Source organism: Loxodonta africana, chromosome 10, assembly GCF_030014295.1.
Source record: "Loxodonta africana isolate mLoxAfr1 chromosome 10, mLoxAfr1.hap2, whole genome shotgun sequence".
Classification (NCBI taxonomy): Eukaryota; Metazoa; Chordata; class Mammalia; order Proboscidea; family Elephantidae; genus Loxodonta; species Loxodonta africana.
This window is the reverse complement of record NC_087351.1, coordinates 79,633,432-79,652,807: the sequence shown is the minus strand read 5'-3', so window position 1 is coordinate 79,652,807 and position 19,376 is coordinate 79,633,432. Positions and strand designations below refer to the sequence as shown.

Below are 19,376 nucleotides of genomic sequence, written 5' to 3'. Positions count from 1 at the left end.
ACTGTGTGAAGGAAACTCCTCTCCAGTTGTTATAAAATATATTGATTCAACTCGATTTTGGAACAAGTATCTTTCAATCAAATGGAAATGAATGCTCCAAAAGAACCAGAAAATATAAAACACCCAATCTCCACCCCCAGGAAACCAGATATAAGTCTCAGATGCCAAAGCTGAAAGAACCAATTCAGCTTGAACAGGGAATCTGCTTATTCCCAGAAAACAGTTTCATGGCGTTACATCAAGACAGGATTAAACATTTTCATGAGTTGATAGAACCAACTGTGCCAACCTGAGAAATGCACTGCCTGAAGTCAATATAACTGATCCAAGTGATCAGGAGGTATATTCTATTATCATTTAACACTCATCAAACACCAGGAAAAATATGATAGGCTACAATTATTCAAACAACGTAATTCAAAACAGATACAATAGAAGTGATTCTTCAGGGAATGTCTTCAAGGTTTGATCACTTCTGCTAGTTGGATGAAAGAATTCCCGTTAAGGAAGGGCTCAAACCTCCGCACTTTACCAACTGTCAGGCTCCAACCGCTCCTCCTGTGTGAAACTGGCCTTAGAACCTTGCCCAGACACCAGTGTTTGATCTCCAGGACAAACAATGTGGCAACTGCCTAACCGTGACTGGGGAGAACCGAACCAGGGTCTGGGTTTGGGCAATGGGAGATAGAGAACTGAGATTTGACAAGAATCGTTAGTGGTCAGAAGGGCTGGGGGAGAGCTGGTTGGATGATTCCGATGGCCCTAGATCTTAGATGATTACAGATTTGTCTTCTAAGTGGTGCACGGTTTAACTTTTCTCAGCGACCGCAACGTTCTTGGTGCCTATTAGTCCAACGCCAAGCTTCGGACTACATTTCCCAGAGGGTTTTGCTCCCGCCTGCTGTCGTAATCTGAATTAAAGCGTGTCCAGGAAGAGAGAAGCCAAAGTCGGTGCGAATCGGCGGGTCACAAGCTTCCGCTGCTGCAGAAGCTCTGTCTGTCTCGGCAGAGATGGCTGTGGTCCTACTCCTGCTCATCCCTCTCCCCTTTCTCCTGTACATCGCTGCGCCCCAAATCAGGTCTGTGCAAATTTATTGTTTTCCCTTGCGATGTCGTTTCAGGGGAACATTAAACCCCACTGAAGCTATTTCTCCTCAAAAAAAGAAAAACTCCCCTAGGGGCCCCCAAGATGGCCGAGGCTGGGAGTTCGGTTGGTGGGAGGTGAGGTCTATCCTGTCCTGGATGCTGGGAGGTAGAACTGTGGCTGAACCAGGCGGCCAGTCCGGGAGACCATATTCCATAGCTGAGCCCGTGGGAAGGGTCTGCAGTCCCAGGCATCCTGCGTTTTCCTCTAACCAACCGCTACTTCCAGTGTCTAAGAAGTCCTGAAAGCAAAGCTCCCTCAAACATTTGAGTTTTACAGCTTTGGGGTTTCAGGCCTTCCAATGGAATATGTCTTCCGAGACTGTTTTTCCCTTACCTCTCGCGCTTTGTAGCAGTCCCGTCTAACTTCTAGCCTTTGAGGTGGTACAGAGGAGCGATTCAACTTGTTCCTCTCTGAAACTGCCCTTCGATGGGAATCAGGGCATCTGCAGCCCCATGGCTTACTCTCTTTTTGCAGTTAGATTCGATTTTCTCTGAGCAGATGTGGTAAAGGAGAGGAATGAAAGGGGAGGGTGTTTCATTATGAGTCCTATCCTCCTTTCTGATTAGGAGCATCGGAGGGTTTGGGTTGTACTCTGGGGGCAGGGATGAGGATGCTGGAGTTGGGGTTGCGGTGAGGGGGAGTGGCATTTGACTAGATGACAGACCAGCCCTGGCTAACCAAGCACACCGGAGAATCAGGAGAGGGCTGCACAACAGGCAACTGTGCCATTGGCTCTGAGTAAGTCACCTGAAGTGAAGGTGGACCAGTGATTGAAGACATAAACACTCTTTCTACTGGGTGGTGAGAGGTGGATGCCTGATTACAACTTCGAAGCCATGCTCGATCACACTGTGCCATTTTTTTTTTACCATGCGTACCTTTTCATTTCTTTTTAATTTTCTTGTCCCCCCTGATGCCCTTCTTCCAGTTGTTTTTTCTTTCTTCTGAATACTCAGGAGCCCTGGTTGTGCAGTGGTTAAGCATTGGATTGCTAACCAAAAGAACGCCGGTTAGAACCCACCAGCTGCTCCACTGGAGAAAGATGTGGCAGTCTGCTTCCATAAAGATTTACAGCTTTGGAAACCCTATGGGACAGCTCTGCTGTGTCCTATAGGATCACTATGAGTCTGGATGAAGTCGATGGCCATGGGTTCAGAATACTCATCCCTAGGCACACATGGGTGCCCACACTCAGATATAAAAGCTGCCTTTTATCTCTTTCACCACCAGGAGCCTCTTAATTCCTTGTACAATCTTGATGAAAAGTCAAACATTTTCAATGTGTATACCCCAGTGGGAAACCCTGGTGGTGTAGTGGTTAAGTGCTACAGCTGCTAACCAAGAGGTTGGTAGTTCGAATCTGCCAGGTGCTCCTTTGAAACTCCATTGGGCAGTTCTACTCTGTCCTATAGGGTCAGTATGAGTCGGAATCGACTCGACGGCATTGGGTTTGGTTTTTGGTTTATACCCCAGTGAGGTTTTTCTGGGAACAATTATACTCCAAGGGCCATATCCCCAACCACCTCACTAGGTAATAGGACCCACAGTTGGACTTTTATAGTTGATTGTCTCTTACATTCCTAATGGTTAAAGATAAAGAGATATAATTATGAGTCACAACACTTGTGGAAAAGTGAGCAGGGAGGCTTGTTCTCTGAGGAGAAAGTTTGGTTGGCACCATGAATTAGTTTGCTTCCTCGTCGGCCTCCAAGAAACAGGTAGCTTCAGTGGCGTTGCATTTCCAAGTTACATGAAAAAGGCTGAGACACTCTTTAAAAATGCATTACCTGGTAAACAGATTCTTTTAACTTTAGTCCCAGGGTTGCAGAGAAGAGAAGAGAATCTGAGGAACGCTAATACATATTCGTGCATTCATTCATTTGGAAAGGCAGTATTTTATAGTGGTTAAAATTGACGACTATGAATAAATTCTATTAAGAAAACATTCTGCATCCCACTTTGAAGTGTGGCGTCTGGGGTCTTAAACGCTAACAAGTGGCCATCTAAGATGCATCAATGAGTCTCAACCCACCTGGGTCAAAGGAGAATGAAGAACAGCAAGGTCACAAGGTAATTATGAGCCCAAGGGACAGAAAGGGCTACATGAACTAGAGAGTACATCATCCCAAGACCAGAACTAGAGACTACATCATCCCGAGACCAGAACTAGATGGTGTTCGGCCACAACCAATGACTGCCCTGACAGGGAGCACGACAGAGAACCCCTGAGGGAGCAGGAAAACAGTGGGATGCAGACCCCAAATTCTCATAAAAAGACCAGACGTAATGGTCTGACTAAGACTAGAAGAATCCCGGCGGTCATGGCCCCCAAACCTTCTGTTGGCCCAGGGCAGGAACCATTCCCAAAGCCAACTCATCAGACGTGGGTTGGACTGGACAGTGGGTTGGAGAGAGATGCTGATGAAGAGTGAGCTACTTGCATCAGGTGGACACTTGAGACTATGTTGGCGTCTCCTGTCTGGAGGGGAGATGGAAGGGTAGAGGGGGTTAGAAACTGGCAAAATGGTCACTAAAGGAGAGACTGGAAGGAGGGAGCGGGCTGACTCATTAGGGGGAGAGTAGGTGGGAGTATGTAGTAGGGTGTGTATAGGTTTATGTGTGGGAGACTGACTTGATGTGTAAACTTTCACTTAAAGCACAATAAAAATTATTAAAAAAAAAAAAATTAACGACTCTGGTTCAGCAAACCAGGACATGAATACTAGCTACCTTTTAAACTTAATCTGTGTCTTTTCTTTGTCTTATTTTTAACACTGTGTGTGTGTGTGTGGTTTTTTTATGTTTGTTTGTTTTGTACCAGGTTCAAAAGTTTTCCTAATTTTAACTTCTTGTGTATTGAATTAACTATGTCTCAAGGTTATAAAATGTCAGTTGTGGGCAGATTGACATGCATGCCTTCTTCTTCTGGACTGAGTTTTGTGATTTCCTAAGCCAAGTGTTCCTTAAGGGAACTCAAACCAAAGCCAGGTGCCTGACTAATTAAATATCAATCTAGTTCTGATACGGCACAGAGTAGCTCTAAGGTTTGTCTTTATAATAGAATCACTTTTGTTTTTGAGCAGGAGCTGAAAACTTTTGTCTTTTCTCCTCCGATCTTTCTTAAATCTACCAAAGGACAACAGTGGAAGGAACCAAAGTATGTCTTTACCTTGGGATCCAAAGATACAGGGAATCACAAGAACTCCCAGCTGAGGGAAGGGAAGTGAAGAACTGATGAGCTGTCCTCTCTCTGCAGGAAAATGCTGTCCAGTGGAGTGTGTACATCAACCGTCCAGCTTCCTGGGAAAGTAGCTGTGGTCACTGGAGCCAACACAGGCATTGGGAAGGAGACAGCCAGAGAGCTGGCTCAAAGAGGCAAGTTCAGCTGCTTCTAGTTCCCTCTTGCTGCTGACATTTTTGGGGTCCCTAGTTGGTGTACCCGGTTAAGTACTCAACCACTCACCAAACATTTGGTGGTTTGTACCCACCCAGAGAAACCTCAGAAGGAAGACCTGGCAATCTGCTTCTGAAAGGTCACAGTTTTGAAAACTATGGAGCACAGCCCTACTTACTCTGCAACACGTGGGGTCACCATGAATCAGAATCAACTTGATAGCAGCCTGTGGTGGTGGTGGTACTACCGTTTTAGCCCTCATGGTAATGTCATTCTCATCCTTTCCTCCCAATCTGGGAATTCAAGAACACTCCAGGTGCCCCACTGATTTGGTCTGAACCTAGTACAGTGCTCCACATACAGTGGGCACTATATAAATACATTATTTTTCTTTGCTGATTTGCTCATCAGATACCCACTTTGTGGAGTAGGGAAGAAAATTCCTGTTTTTTTTAAAAACAGTAAAAATAACGTTAAACATTGATGTTGTTGTTAGGTGCTGTCAACTCAGTTCTGACTCATAGCAACCCTGTGTACAACAGAATAAAACACTGCCTGGCTCTGTGCCACCCTTACAATGATTGTTCTGCTTGAGCCCTTTGTTGTAGCCACTGTGTCAGTGCATCTCAATGAGGTTCTTTCTCTTTTTCACTGACCCTCTAATTCACCAAGCAGGGACTAGTCTTTCCTGATAATATGTCTAAAGTACCAAAGTACGTAAGACAGAGTCTCACCATCTTTGCTTCTGAGGAGCATTCTGACTCTACTTTTTCCCAAGATGATCTGTTCATTCTTCTGGCAGTCTATGATATATTCAATATTCTTTGCAAACACCGTAACTCAAAGGCATCAATTCTTCTTCAGTCTTCTTTATTCATCATCCAGCTTTCGCATGCATATGAGGCGATTGAAAAATACCATGGCTTGGATCAGGCGCACTCAAGTCTTCAAAGTGACATCTTTGCTTTTGAACACTTTAAAGAGGTCTTTTGCAGCAAATTTTCCAAATGCAATGTGTCATTTGATTTCTTGACTGCTGCTTCTATGAGTGTTGATTGTGGATCCAAGTTAAATGAAATGCTTGGCAACATCAATCTTTTCTCTGTTTATCATGGTGTTACTTACTGGTCCAGTTGTGAGGATTTTTGTTTTCTTTATGTTGAGGTGTAACCCGTACTGAAGGCTGTAGTCTTTGGTCTTCGTCAGTAAGTGCTTCAAGTCCTCTTCACTTTCAGCAGGGAAGGTTGTATCATCTGCATATCGCAGGTTGTTAATGAGTCGTTCCCCAATCAGGTTGTTAATAAGTTATCATCCAGTCCTGGTGCCTTCTTCATATAGACCAGCTTCTCAAATTATTTGCTCAGCATACAGATTGAATAAATGTGGTGAAAGGATACAACCCCAGTGCACACCTTTTTTTATTTTAAACCATGCAGTATCCCCTGTTCTGTTCGAACAGCTGCCTCTTGGTCTATGTACAGGTTCCATATGAGCGTGATTGAGTGTTCTGGAGCCTTCATTCTTCTCAGTGTTATCCATAATTTGTTATGATCTACACAGTCCAGTGCCTTTGCATAGTCAATAAAACATTGATATTGGGCCTGCAATGCCCACTCAAAAATAGAACTGATGGTTTGTCTCTTACATATGTTGATTGACAGGAGCCCGGGTATATTTAGCTTGCCGGGATGTACAAAAAGGGGAATTGGTGGCCAAAGAAATCCAGACCAAGACAGGGAACCAGCAGGTGTTGGTGCGAAAACTGGACCTTGCTGATACTAAATCTATTCGAGCCTTCGCTAAGGGCTTCTTAGAAGGTAAGTGATTAACTGGAGACTGTGAGGTGAGTCTTGTGATTGACACGGCAGGTAGCTAAAAGGAAAAGATCCTCTGCCTCTCCAATACATAGAAATGCTGGATAAAATATAACCACAAACTTTTGATGCATAACCAAACTCGTTAATAACAAAAGGAAATCCTCAGGACGTGAAAGCTAAAGAGCATTTAATGGAGGTAGATATTATCTTAGAGCAGTGTTCATGAGACATACACTTTGCAGTGTTCTCTCAGCTTGGTTATTCGAATGAAAAAATATCGATCGTTAAATAGGTGAAAAGGCTTTCACCCTTGCTTTACTTTGCAGTTATTTCATTACTGGATTATCGGTGAGGCAGAACATACTTGTGTCCTCCTTAGCCACTGACTTCATTGCACATTGTTCAAGTCCTTTGCTTTTTGTATGTTGGTGTCTCAGTGCTTTTATTGTTGTTTGGATTGCATTCTATCAAAGAATTTCAGGTTTTTCCCATTTTTTTTTTTTTTTTTAATTCTTTACGTGTATATTTGGAGGGAATGTGTGAAAGTTTATAAATTTTGTGTGGTCAGATCTATCGGTCTTAATGTACTGTGATCACCCTATTGTTCATAAACTTGGAAGGTTTTTTGGTATCCTTTGAATTAACAAATCACTTTTTATGTGTATTGCCATCTCGTTTTCATATATCTCCGTGACTCCTTTTTGTCTTTTGTGATTAAATCTATTTCTAAAAGTTGGATCAGCTACTACCATGATTTGCAAGGCATTCTTCCTTATCATTTGACTAAAAACGTATATCTTCATAGAGCATGAAAATTTTAACTTTAGGTACTGCTTCTTACTCATATTTTTTTTTAATCTGTGTTTTTATGTTTTTTTATTTCCAGGTCCTCTCCAATTAAATCTTGAAGTAGTGCCCATGTTGCTGTCACTATATTACTGTTATTTTGTATCTTTTCTTTCAGAAGTTAGTTTCAGCTTTTAGTTTAATTTTGCCTGATACATTTGTGTTGGAACCACTATATTTAACTTGGCTTCATTCTCCATAAAGTTTTTATTTTATAAATTCTTATTTTCTCTTAAATCTTTCGTTTCTATATGCGTATGTACGTGTTTACACACTTTTACATATCCGCAATAAATAGAATCCAATACACAAAAAGCAAAATGAGTGAGAGAATTTAAAAAGCCATAGCAATGAGCAATAGCTGAAGTGGAAAATCTCACAGGAGTATCAGAACTCAAAATAGGCCTTTAGGTTTAGTGTCCAGGTCCAAACACCCACACAAGGACAGGGGATGAGGCCTCAGGCTTCTGAGAGCTGGAGAGCTGGAGCTGAGGCTCCACATTAGGTTGGGATTCACAAAGGGCCACCTGGTCCATGAGATAGGGGCTAGAAAAACTGGCCACCAGCACAGGGATATGACAAAAAAGCGCACCATCTCCTCAGAGCATAGATGAATCAAAGGCCATCAGCAAAAAGTTAGACTCTCAAGGTAACATCAGGTGTGGGGTGTGAATTCACACCACCACCGATGTGAGAATCTTGAACTGAGAAATCAATGTAAAAACAGTGAGTAGCTCCTGAATTAGAAAGATTGGGAAGGCTGTTTGGCAGTGTAAGGTGGAATTTTGTCCTGTAGTAAAGTATGTAGAATTTGACCAAAGTCTTAAGATGAAAGACAGTACAAAGTAAGTAGAAAGGGAAAATGGAAGAAAGATTGAAGTCCCACATCCGCATTTTCAAAGCCCAGGCATAGGACAGATTATCACAGCAGAAGCAAATCCAAGGGCACTCTGTCAGCATACCCCCTCATAACCCAGGGAACTTGGCTTCTGAGGGAAAACAGCTTCTACGATATGAGCTTATAATCTGAAATTACAAACCACGTGAGAAAATGAACCATGACAGAGTCAGCAGATACAACAAAGAGGCAAAACTACTATGCAGGTGGGGGGACTGAATTCCAGTGGCAAGGCTGCATACAGAATGTCCTCTTTTCTCTTCCTTTGGACTCTCTTCCCTTTCAGCTTGAGAAGTCTTTATTTTGGGAGAGGTGCACAGAACACTTACCAGAAACAGTGAGTAGCTCCTCAGTGAGAAAGATTGAGAAGGCCATTCGGTAGTATAAAATGGAATATTGTCCTGTAGTAAAAGTATATAGAATTTGACTGAAGTCTTTAAGATGAAAGACAATACAAAATAAGTATAAAGGGAAAATGGAGGAAAGATTGAAGTCCCGTATCCTCATTTTCAAAGCTTGAGCAGAGGGCAGATTTCCAAGATGTAACAGCCATGGTTGACCACTCCCACACTCCATCTCGTCTTCCCTGCAGAGGAAAAGCAGCTTCATATTTTGATCAACAATGCAGGAGTGATGATGTGTCCCTACTCCAAGACAGCAGATGGCTTTGAGATGCACATGGGAGTCAACCACTTGGGTAAGAGATCTGGCCTCATCAGAAAGATAGAGGGAACCTAACGTTCTCTTTAGAAAACCTAAGGGTCAGATTGAGCCTTGTTTGTGTGATGTGATTGGGTCTCAGGACTATAATAGACCATATGTGAATAACAGTATGGTCCTGCCTAGAAGCTAAGGGATGAACTTGAGGATCACTTGAGGTCCTACCTACGTTTCCATCTGTGATTCTGATTCGGTTTATCCTCAGACGTTTTTTGAACAACCTAATTGAATCGGGAGTTGTGTTGCCTTCTGAGTAGTGGTCTGGTGCCAGCATCAAGCAGAGGTGTCATGCTCTTAAAATGTGATGTTAACCAAAGTTGGAATGAGACCAGATGTCAGATCTCACATAATCCAGACCTTCTCCATATAAGGAAGAATCTTGTGTCTTTGGCTATTCCTGTTTCCCGAAATGCTCACTATACTTGTTCTCTAGTTGATAATGAAACGTTGAGGTGAAAGACCTTGTTCCATAGCTGAGCCCTTTTCCTCTACCCCTCCTTGCACGTCAGCCCTGAACTCTGTTAATTCTAGTTTTTTCCGCTCACAGGTCACTTCCTCCTGACCCACCTGCTGCTAGAGAAATTGAAGGAATCGGCCCCATCAAGAGTAGTGAATGTGTCTTCCTTAGCACATCACCTGGGAAGGATCCACTTCCATGACCTACAGAGTGAGAAATTTTACAGTGACGGTTTGGCCTACTGTAACAGCAAGTTGGCCAACATTCTCTTCACCCAGGAACTGGCCCGGAGGCTGAAAGGTAGGTTTGGAAGAAATGAGTGTGGAGATATGAGCCATTGGGAGTAGTCAGAAGCCAAAGAGAGAGAAAATTCTTCTGGAGCCCAATACCTAGACAGGACCTGCTTCCATGACTACAACTGGGCCTGCTTTTAGTAACTGAAGATTGGAAGTGGGCTGCAGGGGATGGGGAGATTCAGACTGAGTCTGAAAGCTTGGCTTTACTACTTACTGTGTGACCTATAGCAAATTACTTAACTTTCAAGATTTATTTCCTCATATGTAAAACAGGACTACTTCACTGGCTATTGTTCTCATTAAATCAGGGCTCATGAACAAGTTAAGGCTTTTTCCTCATGGCCAGACTGTGTAGAAGGGAGTGGTAGAGCTGGGATTTGAAATTGGTCAGTCTGGTTGCAAAGTCCATGCCCTTAACCACCAGATTATGCTGCCTCTGATAGTCTAGACTTAAAGGAGAGATTTGGGCTGTAGTTAAAAATGTGAAGGCCATGAATGTATAAATGTATATAAAAGGGGAGTTTAGTGAGCCATGAGAACTCCAAACATTTAAAGCTTGGGTAGAAGATGATGAACTGGTTGAAGAAAATGAGATTTAGCAGCTAGAAAGGTGTGGAAAACCAGAAAAGGTGAAGGGTCACAAAAGACAGAAAAGAAGGCTCTAAGAAGGGAGCAGCCAACAATGTCATGTCCACCTGAGAGGTCAAGTCCTGGCTCTGCTGCTTCCTAACAGAGTTATTGACCTCTCTGAGCCTTAACTTCCTGATCTTTGAAATGGGGGTATAAATTACTGTGAGTACTTGCGATGTTGCTTTGGGCAAGGAGTCCACGTGTGGGGGCCACATGTTTATTCATGTTCTCTGCTGTCTTCGGCTGGTCAGCAACATCAAGTCCTGTCGTTTCTCTACCTGTCACCCCCCGACCAGGCTCTGGGGTGACAACATATTCTGTACACCCTGGCACAGTCAACTCTGAATTGACTCGATACTCATCTTTCATGACGTGGATGTGGTGGCTTTTCTCCTTCTTTTTGAAGACCCCTCAGCAGGGGGCCCAGACCAGCCTGTACTGCGCTATAACGGAAGGCCTTGAGATTCTGAGTGGGAAACATTTCAGGTATGGATGTATCTGTTTCTAAAGATGGAATTTTATTGCCCAAAGGAAATAGCTTGGATTTGTCTAGTATACTGTACCCTTTTTAAAAAGTACGTGGCCTAACAATAGCTTTTGTTTCTTGGCTCTAGGGTTTTTACATTTTTATTTGACCCATTCACATTTTCAATCGTAACTGCTAGGTTTGATTTTATTCATACCATATTTTATATTGATGATTATGCTTTTGGTTGTTTGTTTTCTTTTTATCTTTTATGTCAGTTCAAGTTTTTTGTTTCTTTTTGGACTATATTTTTTACATTACAAAGAATTCGAATCTGTATTTCTGTATTGTTTGCCCTCAGGACTAAAATAGTATCTATGAACTCACTTTTTTTTTTTTTTAACTATACTTTAAAGATGAAGGTTTACAGAACAATTGTTTTATAACATTGGTTAACTACCCCAGGACATGTCAACACTCTCCCTTCTCAACCTTGGGTTCCCTATTACCAGCTTTCCTGTCCCCTCCTGCCTTCTTGTCCTTGTGCCTGGGCTAATGTGCCCCTTTAGTCTCATTTTGTTTTATGGGCCTGTCTCATCTTTGGATGAAGGGTGAACCTTGGGAGTGACTTCATTACTGGGCTGAAATGGTATCAGAGGGCCATACTCTTGGGGTTTCTCCAGTCTCTGTCAGGCCAGTAATTCTGGTCTTTTTTTGTGAGTTAGGATTTTGTTCTAAATTTTTCTCCAGCTCTGTCCAGCACCCTCTTTTGTGATCCCTGTCTGATCAATATGAACTTACTTTTTGACTAAGGCTTAAAATTTTTTTATAAAGAATTTTGAGTATACACAGGAGTAAACAGAACAGCATATCGAACTCCCATAGACCCATAATCTAAGGAACCCTGATGGCGCACTGGTTAAGCACTGAGCTGCTAACTGAAAGGTCAGCTATTGGAACGCACCAGCTGCTCCGTGGGAGGAAGATGTGGCAGCCTGCTTCTGTAAAAATTTAAGCCTTGGAAACGCTGTGGGGCAGTTCTACTCTGCCCTATAGGTATAGGATTAACCAGTAAGCATGGTCCACACTGATTTACAGTAACTAAGGTATAAAAAAAAAAAGGTATACACAGACTTAATTATGTTTACTTATGAATCTGCAGTGCACAATTTCACATGGGTTTTACCAGATCAAAGATGTGGTGAAAAACAGGTAAATTGTGTACTATAGATTAGAGAGTAAGCATACCGTGCGTACCTTCCTTATTGGGTAATTGTCCCTGCCTATAAAGTTGCTGTGAGTCAGAATGTCTCGACAGCAATGAGTATTTTGGTATACCCATAATCTACAACCTCAACAGCCATTAACCCATGGCCAATTCGTTCTCATCTACTACCCCTTTCCCATATTTTTCTCCTCTCATACTATTGTAGAAAGTCCCAGGCATCATGTAAGATCAAAATTTTAAGAAGATTTTGTTGAAAGAACCTGAAATTTTAGAGAAGGAATTGTAGCTAGAAATAAGATTGGGAAGAAACATAGATCATGGAAGGCCTATAATGCTAGACCTGTGGAGAAGACACAGAAGTTATTTCAGTGGAGAGAGATGCAATCTGGTCCGTGCTTTAGAAAAACATGCTTGGTGACTGTTTATGAATGAGAGAGAACGAGTTTCTGATTTAGGATAATGACAATTGGAATGAAAAGAATGTGTCATGGTTTCTTAGTGCTGCTACCATAGAAATACCACAAGTGGGTGGCTTTAATGAACGGAAATTCGTTTTCTCAGTTTAGAATGCTAGAAGTCCGAATTCAGGGTGCTGGCTCTAGGCGAAGGCTCTGTGTCTGCTCTGGGGGAGGGTCCCTGTCTCTCTTCACCTTCTGTTTCTCAGTTCCTTGGTGATCTTCATGTGGTGTGGCATCTGTCTTCCCCCCCCTTCTGTGCCTGCTTCTGTGCCTAATCTTCCTTTTTTTATACCTAAAGTGATTGGCTTAAGACATACCCTACAGTGATAATGGCCTCATTAACATAACAAAGAAAGCCTGATTGCAAATGGGGATAGCATCCACAGGTACAGGGGTTAGGATTTACAACACATATTTGGAGGTGGGGCACAGATCAGTCTATAACCGAATGGTTACATGAGAACAGACACTGGCTAACTTAAGTGTATTTACTGGAGTATTATGGGTGCTCGCAGGTTCAAATCAAAGACTGAAGAGCTAGACTTAGAACAGTCAGGAGTGGCTAATCAGCTGGCTGGCACACTGCTGTTGGAGTGAGTGAATGTCAGCCATCTTTTGTTTTTGTTGCGCACCATCTACTTTACAAGAGGGGGCATTGGACTCCCTTCTTCCCACCTCCTTGCCTTTCATTCCTGCATCGCTGATCCCTCGGCTAGGGGATGAGAGGCACCTGATTAAAACTGTATCTGGGGGAAGAAGTAATTCACAAAGAAATCAGGTTGCTATTACCAAAAAAAGGTGGAGTAGATGTTCAGCCAAAAAGTAACAGTTGTCCACTATGTAATAAACTTGGCTCTGTACCTGTTGATTGTGGGTTACCTATGAGGTATATAAGTAGAAATATATAGCAGATAGTTGGAAGTGTGTATCTGAAGTGCAAAAAGAAGAAATTTATATTACTTTGCTGGCTCCATATTGTACATTGGAATATTTTAGGGGTGAGTATGGATTCACCTTCCCTGGAGATTTAAAAAAAAAGAATAAATAACCCCTTTATCTTGGTTTTGACTGAGCGCTTTAAAGAAAGTCAGCCACAAATCCATGATTTTGGTCATTATTGAATTGACTTTTACTTTTTTTTTATTGACATGAAATTAATATAAAATAAAATTAATAATTTTAAAGTGAACAATCTAGTGGCATTTAGTACAGTCACAGTGTTGTGCAACTGCCACCTCTATCAGGTTCCAAAACATTTTCACCAGTTAAGCAGTTGTTCCCCATTCCCTTCTCCCCCAGCTCCTGGCAACTACCAATCTGCATTCTCTGTGGATTTACCTGTTTTGGATATTTCATATAAATGGAATCCTATACTACGTGACCTTTTGTGTCTGGCTTCGTTCACTTAGCATAATGTTTTTAAGGTTTATCCATGTTGTAGCATGTATCACTACTTCATTCCTTTTTATGACTGAATAATATTCCATTACATGTATATGTAATGGAATTTTTTTTTTACATGTATATATCACAGTTTGCTTATCTGTTCATTTACTGGTGGGCATTTGGATTGTTTCAACTTTTTGGCTGTTATGAATAATGCTGCTGTGAACATTTGTGTACAAGTTTTTGTATAGACGTATGTTTTCATTTCTCTTGGGTATATTCCCAAAAGTGAAATTGCTGGGTCATATGTAACTCTCCGTTTAACCATTGAGGAACTACTGCCAAACTGTTTTCCAAAGTGGCTGCACCATTTTACATTCCCGTCAGCAGCATGTAAGGGTTCACATTTCTTCACATGCTTGCCAACACTTCCTGTTATTTGTCTTTTTGATTATAGCCATCCCAGTAGGTGTGACGTGGTATCTCATTGTGGTTTTGATTTGTTTCTCTGATGGCCAGTAGATATTAAATATCTTTTCGTATGTTTATTGTCCATTTGTATTTCTTTTTTGGAGAAATTTCTATTCAAATCCTTTGCCCATTTTTAAATTGGATTATTGTTTTTTTATTGTTGAATTGTAACAGTTCTTTATATATTTTAGATACAAATCCCTTATCAGATACATGATTTGCAAATATTTTCTCCCATTCTATGAGTTCTCTTTTCAGTCTCTCAGTGATGTCCTTTTAATCACTGTCTTGATGATGCCCAATTTATTATTTCTTTTGTCGCTTGTATTTTAGGTGTCATGTCTAAGAAATCATTGCCTAATGAAGATTTATATCTGTGTTTTCTTCTAAGATTTTTATGGTTTAACTCTTACATTTAGGTCTGTGATCCATTTGGAGTTAATTTTTATATACGCCATGAGGGAGGGATCCAGCTTCATTCTCTTGCATGTGGATATCCTTTTGTCCCAGCACTGTTTGTTGGGAAGACTGTCCTTTTCCCCACTGACTAGTCTTGGCACCCCTGTTGAAAATTAGTTGGCCATAAATATACGGATTTATTTCTGGACTCTCAATTCTGTCCCATTAGCCTGTATGTCTGTCCTTATGCCAATACCACACTGTCTTGATTACCGTAGCTTGTAGTAAGTTTTTAAATTGGCCAGATAATCTTATGTATACTGATAAACACCAAAACCTGACTGGAAATATAAATACCATGACTGATGAAGTGCAGGTACCATAAACACACTTTAAGTGGCTTTTACTGTTGTATTTGAATAATTTTTATAGCATGTCATAGCTTAGGAGGCACTTTCATGTCCCTTATGTCATTTGCTTTTTACCGTGACCTTACCAAGAGTGTTAGTTATGCACAGTGCAGTGGAGGATGCAGAGACTTGAGAGGCCAGGTTGATTCTCCAGGGTCAGGCAGAGCGTTTTGGTTCTCAGTGATGGTTTTTTCCCTCGGAAATGGTGGGTTATGGCCTCTGGTAGTGCTGGTGGGTTCCCTTAAGCAGAAGTAATATACTTAATAAGGTTTGTTTTGTAAATTTGAAGACATCTTAAAGTGGTTTCTCAGACGTTAGTGTGTATAACTGTCATCCAGAAAACTAGTTGAGACACAGGTTCCTGGGTCTCAGCCCTAGAGACCCTGACTCAGTAAGTCTGGAGTGGGGCCTGAAAATGTGCGTTTCTAGCAAGATTCCAGGTGGTGCTCCTACTGCTGGTACATGGCCCACACTTTGAGTAGCACTGCCTTAATGGACATAGTGTTCTAAGTTTTTGTGTGGTTAATTCAGACTTGTCAACTCTCCATTTCACCTTCAGAATTTGCTTGAAATGTCCAAGAAACAGTTTTTTGAAATAGTATACTTTTAAAAATTGCTTCTCACTTGATTTCAAAGATTGTGATGCATTCATTTAATCATTAAAAAAAAAAAAACCTTCAGTGAATACTTGTACTAGAGTCAAGGAACACAAAAGTGAGTAAGAGGATGTCTTTGAGACTATCTTCTGGGTGGATTGGAGCTGGGATCCCCTTCTTGCATTTAATGGGGATTTTCTTAAAATAGTTGGAACTATAGCACTGAAGAGACAGCATGGAACACCTGGTACCTTGTTACCCTTTTTTTTTCTGCTGTTACCTTTTCTTTATTTTGTTGTTTATGAAGCTGCTTTACTTGTCATACTAGCCTAAAAACAGTTCTATAACTGCAGGTAGGCTAGAAACAAGAAGTGTTTTTTTCCCAATGTAAGCATTGGTGACCTGTGCAAATAGCAGAATCGCAGCTAGATGACACTGTACAAGGCCCTATAGAATGGACCTTACAGACTTAATTTGAAAAAGGCAGACACACACAGGTGTCAGACACTGATACAACGATTAGGTATGTATATACAAAGAGGACTATAAAGACTAAATGATATGCATTATGTATCAAACAAAACATTCTCCTCCTGTCTAGTGAGGAGGTCTAAAAATAGTAATTATATTTTCTGTGGGGTAATGATTGGAGGATCAAGACACAAACCCTATTCATTGAATACTTGTACTAGATTCAGGGAATACAAACGTGAGTAAGAGGATCATCCTTAAGGAAATTTTCTGGGTGGGTCAGAGTTAGGATACCCCTCCTGCTTTTAATGGGGACTTTCTTAAAATAAGTGGAACTATAGCATTCAGAAGGAAGACAGACACCAACCCTGTGAAGCACCTAGAGGTGGTTCTTCCCTAGGTCTCATCCCTGGGTAGTTTTTCTGTCTTATTCCTTAACCCAGGCAGAGAGCAGACTCCATCCTTCACACTGTGCTTTACGCCCCTCTCTTTCTTTTTCAGTGACTGCCAGGTGGCCCGGGTCTCTGCCCAGGCTCGAAATGAGACAGTAGCACGGCGGCTGTGGGATGTCAGCTGTGACCTCCTGGGCATCCCACTGGACTGACAGGTGGTGGCAGCCAGACCTAAGAGCGGACTATTCAGCACCTGCTGTCAAAGTGACTCTCCTTCTAGGTGGCCAAAAGGGAGCAAAACCTTCCAGCCTTGCCTGCTTGATGTCCAGTAAAAGCCTGGTACACTGCCAGATTTGTCTAAATGCTTTTCATTTGTCTAGGTTGATTTTGCTCCTGATATTACCAGAGTTACTAGAGATGTCATAGGATGAGAAAGCCCTCATAGGACCTGCACAGCTCATCTTTTCCATCAGAAACCTACTACCTAGAAGAATCCAAGCTATGGGAGGGTTGACTCATGGGAATTTGGACTAGTTTCTACCGTCTTTATTCACTATGTAGTCCCTGCCAACCAGTCAATCTTCACTTCAAGAGAGCCACACTGCAGCCTCAGCTCAACCCCAGGAGTCACAGTGGCTTGGCTAAAGAATAGGGATTATCTCTCACCTCTTTAATTAAACCGTCATTGCACCAATATCTAGAGTCTTTCAGAAAACTCTTAACTGAATCTGGATTAAGGCGTGGCCTGATCTCTGACAACCTGGAGCCACTCTTGTTAGGACACTTTCCCACATCTACACTGTAGAACTGCCTTTTCTAAGAAGGTTGTGGGGTTTGGTTTTAATTTGGGGGGTGGCAGAAATAAAGGTAAAGTTTGGAATGTCAGTCTCCTGCAGTTTCTCAGACCAGCAAGGAGAGGATAAAGGGGACAGTATGAAAAGACAGGCCACCTGATTTTCGTTACTGACTCCTTTCTGTGCTTAGAAAACTAGAAGGAGGGAACGGATATTTGGTCATTCTTAACTGAATATATCTTTGTGTGTGTTCCTGTATAACTATGCAATTGGGAGTATTTTTGCAAAATTCAAAACAGCCATAGAGGAATAGTATTAAACTGGGCCCTGGTGCAGGTAAATGATCAGAGATGGAGCAAACCACTTCATTTGGTCTTCAATACAAACGGGTAGAGCTGCAAAGCAAAGCAGGCCCTGCATATGTTGGTAACTACCTACGAGAAAAGCAAATGGATAACAGGAAAGAAGTCCAAAAAAGAAGCATCCTGGGAGATAATGCAAGCAATGGAGGGACTAATTGAAGATACAAAACAAACAAACAACAAGAACAAGAAAACGCTGTAAAAGAATTGAGAGAGCACCTAAGTTAGCAAGACTGATGAGGTGCTGTCTTAACTAGCACCAGTCAAACAGTGTGGCAGGAAAAAAACCCAAAACAAAACCAAAAAAATACCCAATTCCTATACAGAAAAATTATCTTAAGAACTGGTACTGGTGACTACATCCAATTTTAGGACATTTCCTTACATTATCTTGACAAGGTTAAAACGTCAATTTGTTTAAAAAAAAAATCTGTATTTGGAGAACTTTTATCAAAAGAAATGCTGCCAAAGGAAGTCAGAGGAATTGGTAATGTTCCTATCACTTGTTTGGAGTACGATACTGCAATAGAATTTGTGACTTGCTTGGACTGATAACTTATATGTTTAACTTTGGTGGAGGAAAATAGTTATAGGACCACAATCTTCACTTCTTACTACAGTCATGCACCACATAATGTCCATTTGGGCAAAGTCCAACCACATATATGTCCCATAAGATTATAATAGTTCAGAAATCCCAATCGGAGAACGGGACGTAGCAAACATAACTGGACATAGCCAGTGCAACAGCTTACTGCACACAGTGTGTATATGGCATGTCTCTTGTACATAAAGCAATTGTGCTGCCAGGTGTATAATGGTACAGTGCATATATAACCTCTAATACATGTTTTGATAGTCATAGTAAATGCCTATGTTAGTGGCTTATGTATGTACTACACTGTACTTTCTATCATCCCTAGGTTATAAACAACCCCTGTAAAGCCTATTATATTAAAAATTTGAGGTACACAGTGATTCGTAATAACACATGGGTGCTACTTTGCAATGCACATCAAAACATTACTATTACTCTATTGTTATGTTAAAGATGTTTTAGTGTATCTGGAAGTGTTTCTTTAATGTTTTTTATCCATAGAAAGGTAGACTATATATTATGACAAACACTTGACTAACTGATGTTAGATACAAACCATAACTAACCGTTCCAACTTAATGTACAAATTTGACTTTAAGTTGTACAAATTTAACTTAAAGACACTTAGGAACGGAACTTGTTTGTAATCCGGGGACTGCCTGTATATAATACGGTGTTCACACAGTGATCAAATCACATAACATCCTATTGTATCATGGGTGTAAAGTGATGCATGACTGTGTTTGTAAATTAATAATTTTTGGTTGAAATTGTTTTGAGACCATTGAACTACATAAGTAGAAAGGGTCATATTATGGAAAAGCTAGAAATCTTTTGATGATAGTGTAGTAGAATAACTGAATTAATATCTTATTTATATTGAATGGTCAGTGGCAAATAAAAATTTTTTGATTATTTTTCATGTTTTTATTTACCAAAATAAAAACTCTGAGAATTAAGCAAAAGAAAACACTTTTCGTTATTATAGTTATGTAACCATTTCTCATCCTAAAGGATAATTTGTTCCAGAGTTTAATTACAATACAATCTCAAGTGGCCATTAATTTTCGTTTTGTGATCATCTGATTATTCATTTCATCCAATTCCCACTTATTTTTTATAACACTGTTCAAAAATCAC

The 19,376-nt window shown here is 41.1% G+C and overlaps 2 protein-coding genes across 4 annotated transcripts in view; one reads left to right on the top strand and one right to left on the bottom strand.

Annotated features, from left to right (window-relative positions):
• Positions 1-19,376, bottom strand: part of RDH12 (retinol dehydrogenase 12) — a 42,841-nt gene that overhangs the window by 22,206 nt on the left and 1,259 nt on the right. Inside the window, exon 2 of one of the 2 annotated variants that reach the window (XR_002785320.2) lies at positions 6,829-15,263. The exons of the other annotated variant lie outside the window; for it this stretch is intronic. The gene's annotated coding sequence lies outside the window, so the exon portion shown is untranslated. Of the gene's footprint in view, positions 1-6,828; positions 15,264-19,376 lie in introns of those variants that run through there. 2 annotated transcript variants of the gene reach the window in all.
• RDH11 (retinol dehydrogenase 11) lies at positions 944-19,151 on the top strand. 2 transcript variants are annotated; one of them, XM_023546286.2, is made up of 7 exons: positions 944-1,079; positions 4,404-4,522; positions 6,203-6,358; positions 8,695-8,799; positions 9,370-9,579; positions 10,457-10,691; positions 16,592-19,151. In XM_023546286.2, the coding sequence occupies exons 1-7, from the start codon at positions 1,012-1,014 to the stop codon at positions 16,692-16,694; spliced, it is 996 nt and encodes a 331-aa protein (XP_023402054.1). In that variant the 5' UTR covers positions 944-1,011; the 3' UTR covers positions 16,695-19,151. The 2 variants fall into 2 exon arrangements, with proteins under 2 accessions (XP_023402054.1, XP_003408568.1); XM_003408520.4 differs by having other exon boundaries at positions 946-1,079; positions 10,502-10,691.